Source organism: Balaenoptera borealis (assembly GCF_965194805.1).
Source record: "Balaenoptera borealis genome assembly, chromosome: 2".
NCBI lineage: Eukaryota > Metazoa > Chordata > Mammalia > Artiodactyla > Balaenopteridae > Balaenoptera > Balaenoptera borealis.
This window is the reverse complement of record NC_138867.1, coordinates 147,045,860-147,061,020: the sequence shown is the minus strand read 5'-3', so window position 1 is coordinate 147,061,020 and position 15,161 is coordinate 147,045,860. Positions and strand designations below refer to the sequence as shown.

General features: G+C 36.7%; 1 protein-coding gene and 1 long non-coding RNA gene across 7 annotated transcripts in view; one reads left to right on the top strand and one right to left on the bottom strand.

Annotated features, from left to right (window-relative positions):
• Nucleotides 1-15,161, bottom strand: part of LOC309622730 — a 400,144-nt gene that overhangs the window by 242,634 nt on the left and 142,349 nt on the right. The window lies entirely within an intron of this gene.
• The window catches only part of GABRB2 (gamma-aminobutyric acid type A receptor subunit beta2), a 297,652-nt gene that overhangs the window by 217,752 nt on the left and 64,739 nt on the right, over nucleotides 1-15,161 (top strand). For all 6 annotated transcript variants that reach the window (XM_082378776.1, XM_082378777.1, XM_082378779.1 and 3 more), the window contains 2 exons: nucleotides 12,499-12,636; nucleotides 14,256-14,408. In XM_082378776.1, the coding sequence (XP_082234902.1) occupies nucleotides 12,499-12,636; nucleotides 14,256-14,408 (291 nt within the window). The remainder of the gene's footprint in view (nucleotides 1-12,498; nucleotides 12,637-14,255; nucleotides 14,409-15,161) is intronic.

Genomic DNA, 15,161 nt, shown 5'->3' with positions numbered 1-15,161 from the left:
CACTACATAATGATCAAGGGATCATTCCAAGAAGAAAATATAACAATTATAAATATTTATGCACCAAACATAGGAGTACTTCAATACATAAGGCAAATGCTAACAGCCATAAACGGGGAAATTGACAGTAACACAATCATAGTAGGGGACTTTGAACACCCCACTCTCACCAATGGACAGATCATCCAAAATGAAAATACATAAGGAAAAGCAAGCTTTAAATGACACATTAAACAAGATGGACTTACTTGATATTTATAGGACATTCCATCCCAAAACAACCGAATACATTTTCTTCTCAAGTGGTCATGGAACATTCTCCAGGATAGATCATAACATGCATCACAAATCAAGCTTTGGTAAAGTTAAGAAAATTGAAATTGTAACAAGTATCTTTTCCGAACACAATGCTATAAGACTAGATATCAATTACAGAAAAAAAACTGTAAAAAATACAAACACATGGAAGCTAAATAATACACTACTAAACAACCAAAAGATCACTGAAGAAGTCAAAGAGGAAATCAAAAAATACGTAGAAACAAGTGACAATGAAAACACAATGACCCACAACCTATGGGATGTAGCAAAAGCAGTTCTAAGAGGGAGGTGGATAGCAATACAAGCCTACCTCAAGAAAAAGAAACATCTCAAATAAACAACCTGACCTTACACCTAAAGGAACTACAGAAAGAAGAACAAAAAAAAACCCCAAAGTTCATAGAAGGAAAGAAATCATAAAGATCAGAGCAGAAATAAATGAAATAGAAACAAAGAAAACAATAGCAAAGATCAATAAAACTAAAAGCTGGTTCTTTGAGAAGATAAAATTGATAAACCATTAGCCAGACTCATTAAGAGAAAGAGGGTGAGGACTCAAATCAATAAAATTAGGAATGAAAAAGAAGTAACAACTGACACTGCAGAAATACAAAGGATCATGAGAGATTACTACAAACAACTCTATGCCAATAAAATGGACAACCTGGAAAAAAACGGACAAATTCATAGAAAAGCACAACCTTCCGAGACTGAAGCAGGAAGAAATAGAAAATATAAACGGACCAATCACAAGCACTGAAATTGAAACTGTGATTAATAATCTTCCAACAAACAAAAGCTGAAGAGCAGATACTTCACAGGAGAATGCTATCAAACATTTAGAGAAGAGCTAACATCTATCCTTCTCAAACTCTTCCGAAATATAGTAGAGAGAGGAACACTCGCAAACTCATTCTACGAGGCCACCATCACCCTGATACCAAAACAAGACAAAGATGTCACAAACAACGAAAACTACAGGCTAATATCACTCATGAACATAGATGCAAAAATCCTCAACAAAATACCAGCAAACAGAATCCAACAGCACATTAAAAGGAGCATACACAATGATCAAGTGGGATTTATCCCAAGAATGCAAGGATTCTTCAATATATGCAAATCAATCAATGTGATACGCCATATTAACAAATTGAAGGATAAAAACCATATGATAATCTTAATAGATGCAGAAAAACCTTTTGAAAAAATGGGTGTTGACCCATTTATGATAAAAACCCTCCAGAAAGTAGGCATAGAGGGAACTTACCTCAACATAATAAAGGCCATATATGACAAACCCACAGCCAACATCGTTCTCCAAGGTGAAAAACTGAAACCATTTCCACTAAGATCAGGAACAAGACAAGGTTGCCCACACTCACCACTATTATTCAACATAGTTTTGGAGTTTTAGCCACAGCAATCAGAAAAGAAAAAGAAATAAAAGGAATCCAAATCATAAAAGAAGAAGTAAATCTGCCAGTATTTACCGATAACATGATACTATACATAGAGAATCCTAAGGATGCTACCAGAAAACTACTAGAGCTAATCAATGAATATGGTAAAGTAGCAGGATACAAAATTAATGCACAGAAATCTCTTGCATTCCTATACACTTACAACGAACAATCAGAAAGAGAAATTAAGGAAACAATCCCATTCTCCATTGCAACAAAAAGAATAAAATACCTAGGAATAAACCTACCTAAGGAGACAAAAGACCTGTATGCAGAAAACTATAAGACACTGATGAAAGAAATTAAAGATGATACAAACAGATGGAGAGATATACCATCATCTTGGATTGGAAGAATCAATATTGTAAAAATGACTATACTACCCAAAACAATCTACATATTCAACACAATCCCTATGAAACTACCAGTGGCATTTTTCACAGAACTAGAACAAAAAATTTCGCAATTTGTATGGAAACACAAAAGACCCCAAATAGCCAAAGCAATCTTGAGAAAGAAAAATGGAGCTGGAGGAATCAGGCTCCCTGACTTCAGACTATACTACAAAGCTACAGTCATCAAGACAGTATGGTTCTGGCACAAAAATAGAAATATAGATCAATGGAACAAGATAGAAAGCCCAGAGATAAACCCATGCACATATGATCACCTTATCTTTGATAAAGGAGGCAAGAATATACAATGGAGAAAAGGCAGCCTCTTCAATAAGTGGTGCTGGGAAAACTGGACAGCTGCATGTAAAAGAATGAAATTAGAACACTCCCTAACCCCATACACAAAAATAAACTCCAAATGGATTAAAGACCTAAATGTAATGGCAGGCACTATAAAACTCTTAGAAGATAACATAGGCAGAACACTCTATGACATAAATCACAGCAAGATCCTTTTCAAATCACCTCCTAGAGAAAGGGAAATAAAAACAAAAATAAACAAATGGGACCTAATGAAACTTAAAAGCTTTTGCACAGCAAAGGAAACCATAAACAAGAGAAAAAGACAACCTTCAGAATGGGAGAAAATATTTGCAAACGAAGCAACTGACAAAGGATTAATCTCCAAATGTACAAGTAGCTCATACAGTTCAATATCAAGAAAACAAACAACCCAATCCAAAAATGGGCAGAAGACCTAAATAGACATTTCTCCAAAGAAGATATACTGATTGCCAACAAACACATCAAAGGATGCTCAATATCACTAATCATCAGAGGAATGCAGATCAAAACTACAATGAGGTATCACCTCACACCAGTTAGAATGGCCATCACCAAAAAATCTACAAACAATAAATGCTGGAGAGGGTGTGGAGAAAAGGGAACACTCTTGAACTGTTGGTGGGAATGTAAATTGATACAGCCACTATGGAGAACAGTATGGAGGTTCCTTAAAAAACTAAAAACAGAACTACCATATGACCCAGCAATCCCACTACTGGGCATATACCCTGAGAAAGCCATAATTCAAAAAGAGTCATGTACCACAATGTTCATTGCAGCTCTATTTACAGTAGCCAGGACATGGAAGCAACCGAAGTGTCCATCAACAGATGAATGGATAAAGAAGATGTGGCACATACATACAATGGAATATTACTCAGCCATAAAAGGAAACAATATTGAGTTATTTGCAGTGAGGTGGATGGACCTAGAGTCTGTTATACAGAGTGAAGTAAATCAGAAAGAGAAAAACAAATACCATATGCTAACACATATATATATGGAATCTAAAAAGGAATAGGACAGGAATAAAGACACAGACATAGAGAATGGACTTGAGGACACGGGGATGGAGAAGGGTAAGCTGGGACGAAGTGAGAGAGTGGCATGGACATATATGTACTACCAAATGTAAAATAGACAGCTAGCTGGAAACAGCCACGTAGCATAGGGAGATCAGCTCAGTGCTTTGTGACCACCTAGAGGGGTGGGACATGGAGGGTGGGAGGGAGATGCAAGAGGGAGGGGATATGGGGATATTTGTATATGTATAGCTGATTCATTTTGTTATACAGCAGAAACTAACACACCATTGTAAAGCAATTATACTCCAATAAAGATGTTAAACAAAAGAATCAGCAATGTCAGGAAGTTTTTTTCAACACAGGGCCTTTGCTTTAACTTGGTAGCTCCCTTTTATGGAGTGGTACCAATAGCACTGCCTTTTTTAATGAGTTTGAGGCTGGTGCATGGGAATAACACATCCCAAGACATAAGTAATGTTCAGGTTTGCAATTCTACCACCTTGCAATTCAGGAAATGGCATCTGTTCACTGCACTCAAAGGGAGCAGGGATCTGATGAACCACAGCTAATGGGTAGCATGTTGACCATTCAGTTCAGCAAGCTTGTACAAGTGCCACCCTTGGTAAGACCTATATTAAGGTCTTACCTATATTAAGGAGGAGAGGGGCTACAGAGAAGTTATCAGACATGGTTCTTCAGCCTCCAGCGTATTCTAGTGGCTGAGACCAACACTTCCACAAATCCTCTATTGCAAAACTAGTCGATGAGCAGGGATTCCAGCACAGTGCTGTGGAAACCTCAGGGTAGGAAAGAAAAGGATCCCCACTGAAGGAAGGTGAGTCGTGTCTTGGGAAAGGTGAAAGCTGAGATGAGGCCTGAAAGTGTACAGAAATGTGATGTGAGAGGTAAAACTATTTCAAGTAACTTAAATAATTTGAACCAAGGCCTGGAGGTCAAAGGGTTACTAAAGACTGTGGGCAGAAGATAGAAGCTTTAAAACAGGAAGAAGTATAACAGAAGATGGGGCTGCAACATAGTTTTGAATGCCTGACCAAAGAATTTGCATTTAATTCTGAATCTACTGGGAAGGCCATTAAAAAGTTCTCCATATTTTTTGTTTTTTTTTTTTTTAAGGCATGGAAGTAGCATTATCAACCTGTTTGTAAACAAAGTAATAATAGCAGCATGTTTAGTGTAGATTAGAGGAAGGGGGGAAACCTAAAAGGTTGTTGATTAGTCTATTGAGGAAAATAAATAAAAGATGCAGAGATCTGATGCTAGAGTGGAATCTTCTTAGTCCGAATATCATTAAATATTCAAACAAAACTTGAATACAAATTTGCAGAAAACTTTTAGAGGTAGCCCCATCTCCCTTTTCTCTTCTATTATTGCTTTATTGGTGAGCATAGGTCATAGATGATTAAAGAAAACCAGACCCCTGGATACTGGCAGCATCAGAAACATCTCCTCTTGTTCCTTATAAGAGAGGCGGAACTGGGAGAAGATATTTTAATTTTGGAGCCATGAAACCTTTATTCTGAAGAAACATTCTTCTTCTCTGGGTCAGGATAGATACCAAACATGCCTTTCCTGACTCCCATGGCAAGGCAAATGACTTTTGCTCTATATAATCTCCTGATCACTTGATCTCCAAAGGATGGTACATGGACAAACAGCATCCTTCCTACCTGGGAGGTTATTAAAAATACAGAATCTTTGGCTCTACCTACTTAATCAGTGTTTGCATTTTAACAAGATTTCCGGGTGATTTCTGTGCCTATTAAATTTGAGAAGCACCAGCCTATTTTTTTTTTTTTTTCAGCTAAAAGTTCTCTTACTTTTCTATATTACTTCAGGATTTAGGGCTCATGCATATGGAAAAAGCAGGATTGGGTGGAGGAGAGGAATCCTGGTAGCCATAACCCAGTCTAGTTCTCCTTTCAAGACAAAACCATATAGAGTTTAAGGCAGTGCCTGACACAGAAGGGCTTTGTAAACCATAGCTACTGTTGTGGTTGTTGTGGCTCTTTTTTGCCTATTATTGTTTTTTTCAGTTGGTTTCTCTTACCTGGACCATTATTTTAATTGCTTCAGCTCTCCAATCACAAGAAATCATAAGAAACACTTCACGGAGCTAAACTGGCAGAAAGGGCTACCAGTTCGCCCTGCTCCCATACAGAGACAATACATACTAAGTTTTGCATTGAAATCCAAATAAAGAAATGATCTTTAAGGTACAATATCTAACATTTGCTTGATTATGATCAATTTCCTGTTCTCTTACATCATACAATTTGAATTTGAAAACAGTAATAGCACAAAAAGATAGATTATCTTTGATGTGGGACGAATTCTGGGCCATGACTTGATGGTGTCCTCACTAAGATACCACTAGGTAATCAAGCCTGACCCATCCTAGGCCAATTATTTGGGGCTGCTCGAGGCCTAGAAATGATTTGACAGCAGAACATTTGTGTCTAAAGAGCAGAGTGAAGAATAAGACACAATTCAGGAGTCAGAGCAATCACTCAGAGTGTCTTTGGAACACTTTCATTGCTGAATTTAAAGAGTCATGGCTGACAAGTGAGTTTCTCTCTCTCCCTCTTGAAAAATCCCTGTAACTTTAATTGGCATTGACTGTACTCAGTCTTGCACCTTTGCACTTACATACAGGCCTATTCATGGAGTGGAGTCCATTCTGATTGTGGAGGCTTCTAATCGTGGTCACTGAGTTAGTCATGAAAAAAATGTTTGCATTCTTGTTCTTATTGTAAATGGCAGTACAGTTGACCATTGAACAATGTAGCTGTTAGGGGCCCAACCATCAACACAGTCGAAAATCCCCTTCTAATTTATAGTCAGCTCTCCATATCCACGTTCTTCTGCATCCACAGTTCCACATCCATGGATTCAACCAACCGTGGATCGTGTAGTACTGTAGTATTTCCTATTGAAAAAAATCCTTGTATAAGTGGGCCCATGCAGTTCAAACCATGTTGTTTAAAGGTCAGTTATACTATGTTACTATTGCTGTGTTGATACAATGGGAGACAGAAAATGGATAACTACCAGAGAACATTTAACAGTCCAATTGAGGAGCAAAGTGTAAATAAGTAACAGGAGAATAACAAGTCACTTTAATTTTCCACTAGGAAAAAATATGGTAGCATTGATAATTCAGTTAATTCTTCTAAATGTTCTCATTGGCCTCCCCTGTTTAATATCTTGGTACAGGTTCATATTTTTTGCATAGTAATATCCTTCTAAAATGTAACATTTACTTAGTAGATAACAAAACAAACAATGTAAACTATCACTAAAGTGAGAAAAAAACTTGTTTAAATGCCATGTTATGTAATAAGATACGTAACAGTTGGGAGAACCTGTTCAGTTATTATGTAAATGTTTTTAAAATGGCATTTTTGCTCCTTAGATCTCATGTAGTACATGTATTTACCAATATCTATCATTTGTGTCTTATACAGATTTATAAATTTACATATTTATCCTTCCTGATCAGGGTTTTGTAACATTTCATGCAGTTTTAATTCCTCCAGGTAAATTCCAAAAAATTTGTGTTTTGGTTTATTCATAGGCCAATTGAATTGATGTGGGTTATGTTTTTAATGATAACAATACAATATAATTTAATCACTCAGTTTCTGGAATCCCATGAATAAAATATAAAAGAAGAATTTATTTTGCAAGACATTAATGAGGAGCTTCAGTGCATCTCCTCCTTCTGATACCTTTTAAAAGATATCTAATTATTTTTTACTCATTATTATTATGAAAGATGTAAAGTCAGGTCATATGTATTTGCATATGTTTTATTTTTTAATTACATTGAGAGACTGCTAAATATTCCTTGAGAGAAAATTCAAAGAAAAGAAGAAAACTAGGTCTGCTTTCAGCTAATCCTACACAGTATATTGAGCTGGCTTTTGAACTTGACCACCCTGGCACTGTTATGGATTGTTGGTCTTTCATCTACAGAAATCGATGATGCAAGATCATATACTTGCTTTCCATTTGCAACATTCTATCCTTGGTTAACCCAAAATGAAGTCAAGAAGACTGAGGTTTTTAAAACCAGCGGTAGCCAAGGAGCATATACAATATCCTGCTCCATTGTGTCAGATTCCACAATCATAGACATCAAAATAACCTTCAAGTGTGTTTTTTTATTAAATTGGAGTATAATTGCTTTACAATGTTGTGTTAGTTTCTGCTGCACAGCGAAGTGAATCAGCCATATGCATACACATATCCCCTCCCTCTTGGACCTCCCTCCCTCACCCCCATCCCACCCAACTAGGCCATCACAAGGCACCCAGCTGACCTCCCGGTACAGCAGGTTCCCAACAGCTATCTATTTAACACACGGTAGTGTATTTATGTCAAACCTAATCTCCCAATTCATCCCACCCTCCCCTTCCACCCCCCCCACCCCATGTCCACATGTCCGTTCTCTACGTCTGCCTTTCTATTCCTGCCCTGCAAATAAGGTTCATCTGTACCATTTTTCTAGATTCCACATATATGCATTAACATACTATATTTGTTTTTCCCTTTCTGACTTACTTCACTCTGTATGACAGACTCTAGGTCCATCCACATCTCTACAAATGACCCCATTTCATTTTTTTTATGGCTGAGTAATACTCCATTACATATATGTACCACATCTTCTTTATCTATTCATCTGTCGATGGACATTTAGGTTGTTTCCATATCCTGGCTATTGTGAATAGTGCTGCAATGAACATTGGTATACATGTGTCTTTTTGAATTATGGTTTTCTCAGGGTATAGGCCCAGTAGTGGGATTGCTGGGTCGTATGCTTGTTCTATTTTTAATTTTTTAAGGAACCTCCATACTATTCTCCATAGTGGCTGTATCAATTTACATTCCCACCAACAGTGCAAGAGTGTTCCCTTTTCTCCACACCCTCTCCAGCATTTATTGTTTGTAGGTTTTTTGATGATGGCCGTTCTGACTGGTGTAAGATGATATCTCATTGTAGTTTTGATCTGCATTTCTCTAATGATTAATGATGTTGAGCATTCTTTCATGTGTTTGTTGGCAATCTTTGTTGCTTTATCTTCTTCGGAGAAATGTCTATTTAGGTCTTCTGCCCATTGTTGGATTGGGTTGTTTGTGTTTTTGCTATTGAGCTGCATGAGCTGCTTGTAAATTTTGGAGATTAATCCTTTGTCAGTTGCTTTATTTGCAAATATTTTCTCCCATTCTGAGGGTTGTCTTTTTGTCTTGTTTATGGTGTCCTTTGCTGTGCAAAAACTTTTAAGTTTCATTAGGTCCCATTTGTTTATTTTTGTTTTTATTTCCATTTCTCTAGACGGTGGGTCAAAAAGGATCTTGCTGTGATTTATGTCATAGAGTGTTCTGCCTATATTTTCCTCTAAGAGTTTGATAGTGTCTGGCCTTACATTTAGGTCTTTAATCCATTTGGAGTTTATTTTTGTGTATGGGGTTAGGGAGTGTTCTAATTTCATTCCTTTACATGTAGCTGTCCAGTTTTCCCAGCACCACTTATTGAAGAGGCTGTCTTTTCTCCATTGTATATTCTTGCCTCCTTCGTCAAAGATAAGGTGACCATTTGTGTGTGGGTTTATCTCTGGGCTTTCTATCCTGTTCCATTGATCTATATTTCTGTTTTTATGCCAGTACCATACTGTCTTGATGACTGTAGCTTTGTAGTATAGTCTGAAGTCTGGGCACCTGATTCGTCCAGCTCCATTTTTCTTTCTCAAGACTGCTTTGGCTATTCAGGGTCTTTTGTGTCTCCATACAAATTTTAAGATTTTTTTTTTCTAGTTCTGTAAAAAATGCCATTGGTAGTTTGATAGGGATTGCATTGAATCTGTAGATTGCTTTGGGTAGTAGAGTCATCTTCACAATGTTGATTCTTCCAGTCCAAGAACATAGTATATCTCTCCATCTATTTGTATCATCTTTAATTTCTTTCATCAGTGTTTTATAGTTTTCTGCATACAGGTCTTTTGTCTCCTTAGGTAGGTTTATTCCTAGGTGTTTTATTCTTTTTGTTGCAATGGTAAAAAATTCTTATTTAAAAAGAAAGTATTAGCTAACCTTTTTGAGCATGATCTACCAGTTAGTTTTCTAAAGTATTTTACAAGGAACAACTTCTTTTTCTGGCATAACTGCTCTGTGAAGTAGCTATTACTATTATTATCCCAATTTTTAGATGAGAAAATGGAGGACAGAGAGGTTAGGTAACTTGCCCAACTAATACATAAGGAAAAATATATAATGAAGGATTTTTGGATTATTCTCAAGGGTTATGTTATCATTGGGTGAATTTTTTTGAATTCACTCAGAAGATATTTATTTAATGCCAACTATGTGCCAGGTACTGTGCTAGGAGCAAGAGGCAGAGATATTAACATGATGAATACCTTCGCATTGCCAAGCATCTGGATAAACAACCATTGTCCAAATCCACATGTGTATTAAATAATTGTTGTATTAATTCAATAATTTATCCCAAGTACCTATTCTCTGCCAGGTATTGTCTAGCAAGCACTGTGTCAAATATCTGGCTTTTTGACAAAAGTCTGTATTTTATTATAATGATTCTACCTATTAAATACCCATTAAACATCTCCTCTACAGCTGTATTGAAATGCCATTGATATTCCCATGCCTCTGCCTACAGAGAGCTTCTATTACAAGATTTGTAGTGATGAACAAAAGAAGCTAAATACTGAGGAAAGGAAGCTGGAGGACCAGAAACACACTCTTCACTAGTTTATACTTAGTCCTCTATTGGCAGTAGTGAGTTGACTTTTCTCTCGTTCTCTTCTTTCGAAGATGGCTGCGTTCTAGAAAACTGTTACCTCCTTGTTTCATACATACCTTTGTTTGTTTATACACAGATTCAATTTTACAATACATTTCTAAATATCTAGCTTGATTCTAGGAGTAAGTTGACCCTCGTTTGTTATTTTAAACTGTTTTATGAAAAGTGGGGTTGTCATTGACTCTAAACGATTTCATAACTGAGAGATGTGTACAGATAACCAATGACAAATGGGACTCAATTTGAGTTGAAGTTCTGGACTATGAGAGTTCCCATGGCCACATTAAGAAAGTTGCCATCTTAGAAAAAGAGCAGTTATACTTTGGGACAGACACCTGAGTTCTTAGGTTTAGGTAGTGAATATTAATGGAGTAGATTTATAAGGAGTGAGAGCGCTTATCTGAGAATCAGCTTGCTGTGTCCTTCACTTAATACCTGGGGTTTCCTTTAAAGCCAAGAGTAATTTACTTTTAAATCTAAGTTTTATATGAAGAAAGACATTCTCTAACAAAACAAAGGCTCTAAATGAGATCATGCTAATAAAAATGTTGGTGGTGTATAATCTATTTAAACTCCACCATCTTTATTACAATTTTTGATGTTTGCAAGTAAATAACCCTTTTGAAAATCATTAGCTATTATCCAAAAGCCTATCGTTAGGGAACCGCAAGTTCAAGTTCTCAAAAACTCTTCCAAAAAAACTCTATATCTATTATCAGATAAAGATGGCTACTCTTTTGAATAAAGAGGACTTCAGATTTCTAGAAAAGTTAAGACAATGCCTGAGCTATGCTATGGTTGATATAGATTCTCAAATTGAGGGTATTGTAGTTCTTTGAAAAATAATTTGCTTCCACTTTTTTGGAGATTTGACTTTCTCTCTTTGGAAGAAATGTGGTTTTTGGAAATCACAAGAGCTAAGAATCAAAGAATTGACGTTCAAATCCTCAGTGTTACACTAACTAGTTACATGTCAAAAGACAGGAACTTAAGCAGTTTTCTCATTTGTTTTATTGCTTTTGAGCTTGGGGGAGACTCTCTGTGCTGCCTACCTCCTAGACTCGTAAAAATTCAGCTATCTGGGTGCAAATGTTCTTTGAAGAGATAAATGTGATATACAAATATAACGAATGCTTTTGGGGGGATTTGTGGGGGATGGGTGAGTTTGTAAAATCTTGGTGTTCACTGGATTTCATTGCATCCTTCCCTGTACAGCATTGTTTGCAATATAAATGTGTTTATTCACTGCAGTTATATGTGTGCTTACTAATTAGAATACGTGTGTTTGTCCCACTCTACTCCATGGATTGAAAGGATCATTATAACAGAGGTCATGTTTTTATTGTGCAGAGTCCTATCCCCAGCAACTGCACTGACAAGCATAGTAGGTGCTCAATAAGTAATTGTTGGATGAATGGAGCCAGACCCCGTAAATGCACTGTGCATTTGTGGTGTACACTCTACATTTGTACTTACTCCTTAAAACTGCTGGAAATTATGTTGTTTTGAATTTTTAGGGCATTTTTTTGGGGATTTAGATATGCTGCAAAATCAAATTTGGAGATCATGTCTATGAATGTTAAAAAATTAATGACTCACTTCTTCATAATCACTTCTCTTCCGACTTGAAATCCAAATATTTTGGAATTCAGATATTTTGTATTGGCAGAGGGAGGGTTTGGTACCGTTTAATGCTGTACTGATAACTTAAATGATTTTTCTCTTCTTTTGTCTTCTCTTAGAGTACAATCCAGGGTTATGTGATAATGTGATGCTGTTTGAGAGAATGAGATTCATAATCAGATAAACCTAGGTTCGAGTCCCAATGATACCACTTCCTAGTTACAAGACTTAATATAAGCTGTTAATTTCTCTAAGCCTTTGTTGCCTCATATGGGCCTAATTATACTTCCCCAATGGGATTATTGTGAGGATTAAAGATAGTAATATACTTAAGGTGCTTGGCGTGATACCTAACACATAATAACCTTTAGTTGTAGCTATTATCGTTTATACAGTTCATTTCCTAAACAGTTATTTTTTTCTATTTTGTTTGTCTTTTGTTTTGTGTATCTGTATATGTGTTTGTGTGTTTCCCTTTACAGATGGATATACAACTGATGACATTGAGTTTTACTGGCGTGGGGATGATAACGCAGTAACAGGAGTAACCAAGATTGAACTTCCACAGTTCTCTATTGTAGATTATAAACTTATCACCAAGAAGGTTGTTTTTTCCACAGGTTTGTATCAGGGGAAATAGTTAAGAGAAAAGGGGCTTTATTATATTTTGCCAAAAGGATTCACTTATATCAGGATCGGGTCCCAGGGAAAGATGGGGACTCTGGAAGACTTAGATCTGCTGAAAATGCTCAGTTCCCCAACAAGCCCATTTGGAACCCATCCATTTACTTTCAAGAAGGCACCCCCAGCAAAGCAAATGTCTCTCATGTACTATCATAATTCTTTAAAACATACTGAGGACAGCCAGGTCATAGTTCACTCAAGTCTGACCACAGTGAAATTCTCTAAACGCAGTAGGGTGGGAGGACTTCACATTTTTCTCAAAGGGTAGGACTTTCTTTACGTAGCCTTACCTACTGTTTTGTAGCTAAAAGCTTTTCCAGATGTTGAGATTATCCTGATACCTTTACCATTCTTACTCTTCCAGTATTGAGGTCAGACTTGTTTTCATCAGCACAGATTTTTAACAAAAAAGCCCAGGAATGCGGTAATTTGCTCCATACTCATTAAAAGAAAAATAATAAGTCCACAGGAATATCCCTCTTTATATTTTTCTTATTGAAATGAATTCCCCAAGCACAGAAATAGCTAATACAGTAACTGTAGATTTTGAATTGTCTGCTAAGCACTCAGGCATTTCCTGTCCCTGAAAACTACTTCAAGCAAGAATACAAAATAGCCTCCAGCTTTGCAAAAAAAACAACAGAAACTTTTCCTAGGTTTGAGGTTCTTTGAACCCCTGAGACACTATGGAAATGAGTTTCTACTTAAAATATTTTTACTTTAATATTTATATACTTGCTTCAGCCCAAGAGGGCTAGACAAGGCTTTCAGTTAGTAAGAATATCACCCCCCGCACACACACACACACACACACACACACACACTGTTTATCAATGTGACTCTTTTAGGTTATAAGACTGTATTCTGTTACACATCTCATTTAAAATGTAATTCCCCAGGTCCCCACCATCAAAAGACCCAGCTTCAAGAATCTGATCCTTAGTTATATCTCCCACAAGCATTGCTCAGGAAAAGTGACTCTCCACCTTTTGGTGGGTCAGGAATCCTTTTAAAACTTTGATGGAAGCAATGAAATTAGAAAAAATACTGCCTACACATGGAAACCGTCACAAAATTTCAGGGAGTTGCTGCACTAACTGCAGCCTCGCCACTGATCCTCACCTTAAAATGCATCCTGGGGCTTGTGAAGAGATTTCTTTCCCTATAATCAGAGTGTGCAGCCTTACTCTTATATACAAAAATGTACAGGATAGACTTGCTGAGAAACAATTAAAGGGGGAACAAAGGGACTGTCTCAAATTGTCTTGTCATCACAGTTGCAGAGAATGAGAACCTTTGATTCAGTGTAGGAGGCTGAGCAGGGAAGAGCTGGAATTCTTTTAATTACTGATGAGTGTGGAATATATTTAACACTGAGTAAGTCCTGCTAATTAAAAGCCCTGTTTTCTCAGACCACTTTTGCAGAAGAAAGTGCCCTTCAGCAGGAGCTAAAATTGAGTTTAGGAAAGATATACAAACTGTTTATGGGCCTTTAAAGAAAAGTATCCTATAAATATTGATTGATAACGATGATGTTTTAAAATTGTCTTTCTAGGTTCCTATCCCAGGTTGTCCCTCAGCTTTAAGCTTAAGAGAAACATTGGTTACTTTATCCTGCAAACATACATGCCATCTATCTTGATCACTATCCTCTCCTGGGTCTCCTTCTGGATTAATTACGATGCTTCAGCTGCAAGAGTGGCATTAGGTAGGCATCAATCTGACTGCTTGTGGAGTGTGCCTGTGTGTGCGCGTGAGCGCGCTTGCACTTTCCTTACCCTCGAATTTGCGATGCGTGACGAGACCGGACTGCACACATTATAAGAATTTGGCTGTGAGACGTTGGGTGATCTGATTCAGCGTTAAATCAGTTAAACACAAATTAAAACTCTTTCATGTCAAAATTAGTTAACTGTATAGCTGTCGGTAATGAAATTAGTCCCATCAGCTTGATATTTTTATTGAAGCATAGTTCATGTAATATTGCTAGATAATTGTTCAGTTTTTATCTGTGTTTCCTTACCTGGGAAGAGCTCTCTTCCATCTTTTTTTTTAATTTTTTTATTTTATTCTGAACAAGAAACAAAGAAATGAAATGTGCAACTAATCAATGAGCAGAAAGAATTCTGAAGTCTTAACTAAGATTTTGGGATAGCATGGCAGAGGGCAGGAGACAACCAAGTAAGAATATTGGGAAATCATCCATGGCATCACATCTTATGCATGATGTTTTTCCATCATAACACCAGAGGAAGAGAATGAATTGTATTTCATGAACATTTTTATGTTGCTAACTCCAGATATAGTAAATTTATGACCTTTTATACAATCTTTATTATTCTGAGTTCTGACTAATCCCTTTAAATTTTGAGTTAAGTGCTTCACCAGTATATCTCAATTAAATCATTAATTCCTTAGCAAAGTCATTATTCATACAACAAAATTTTTTTGAACACCTACT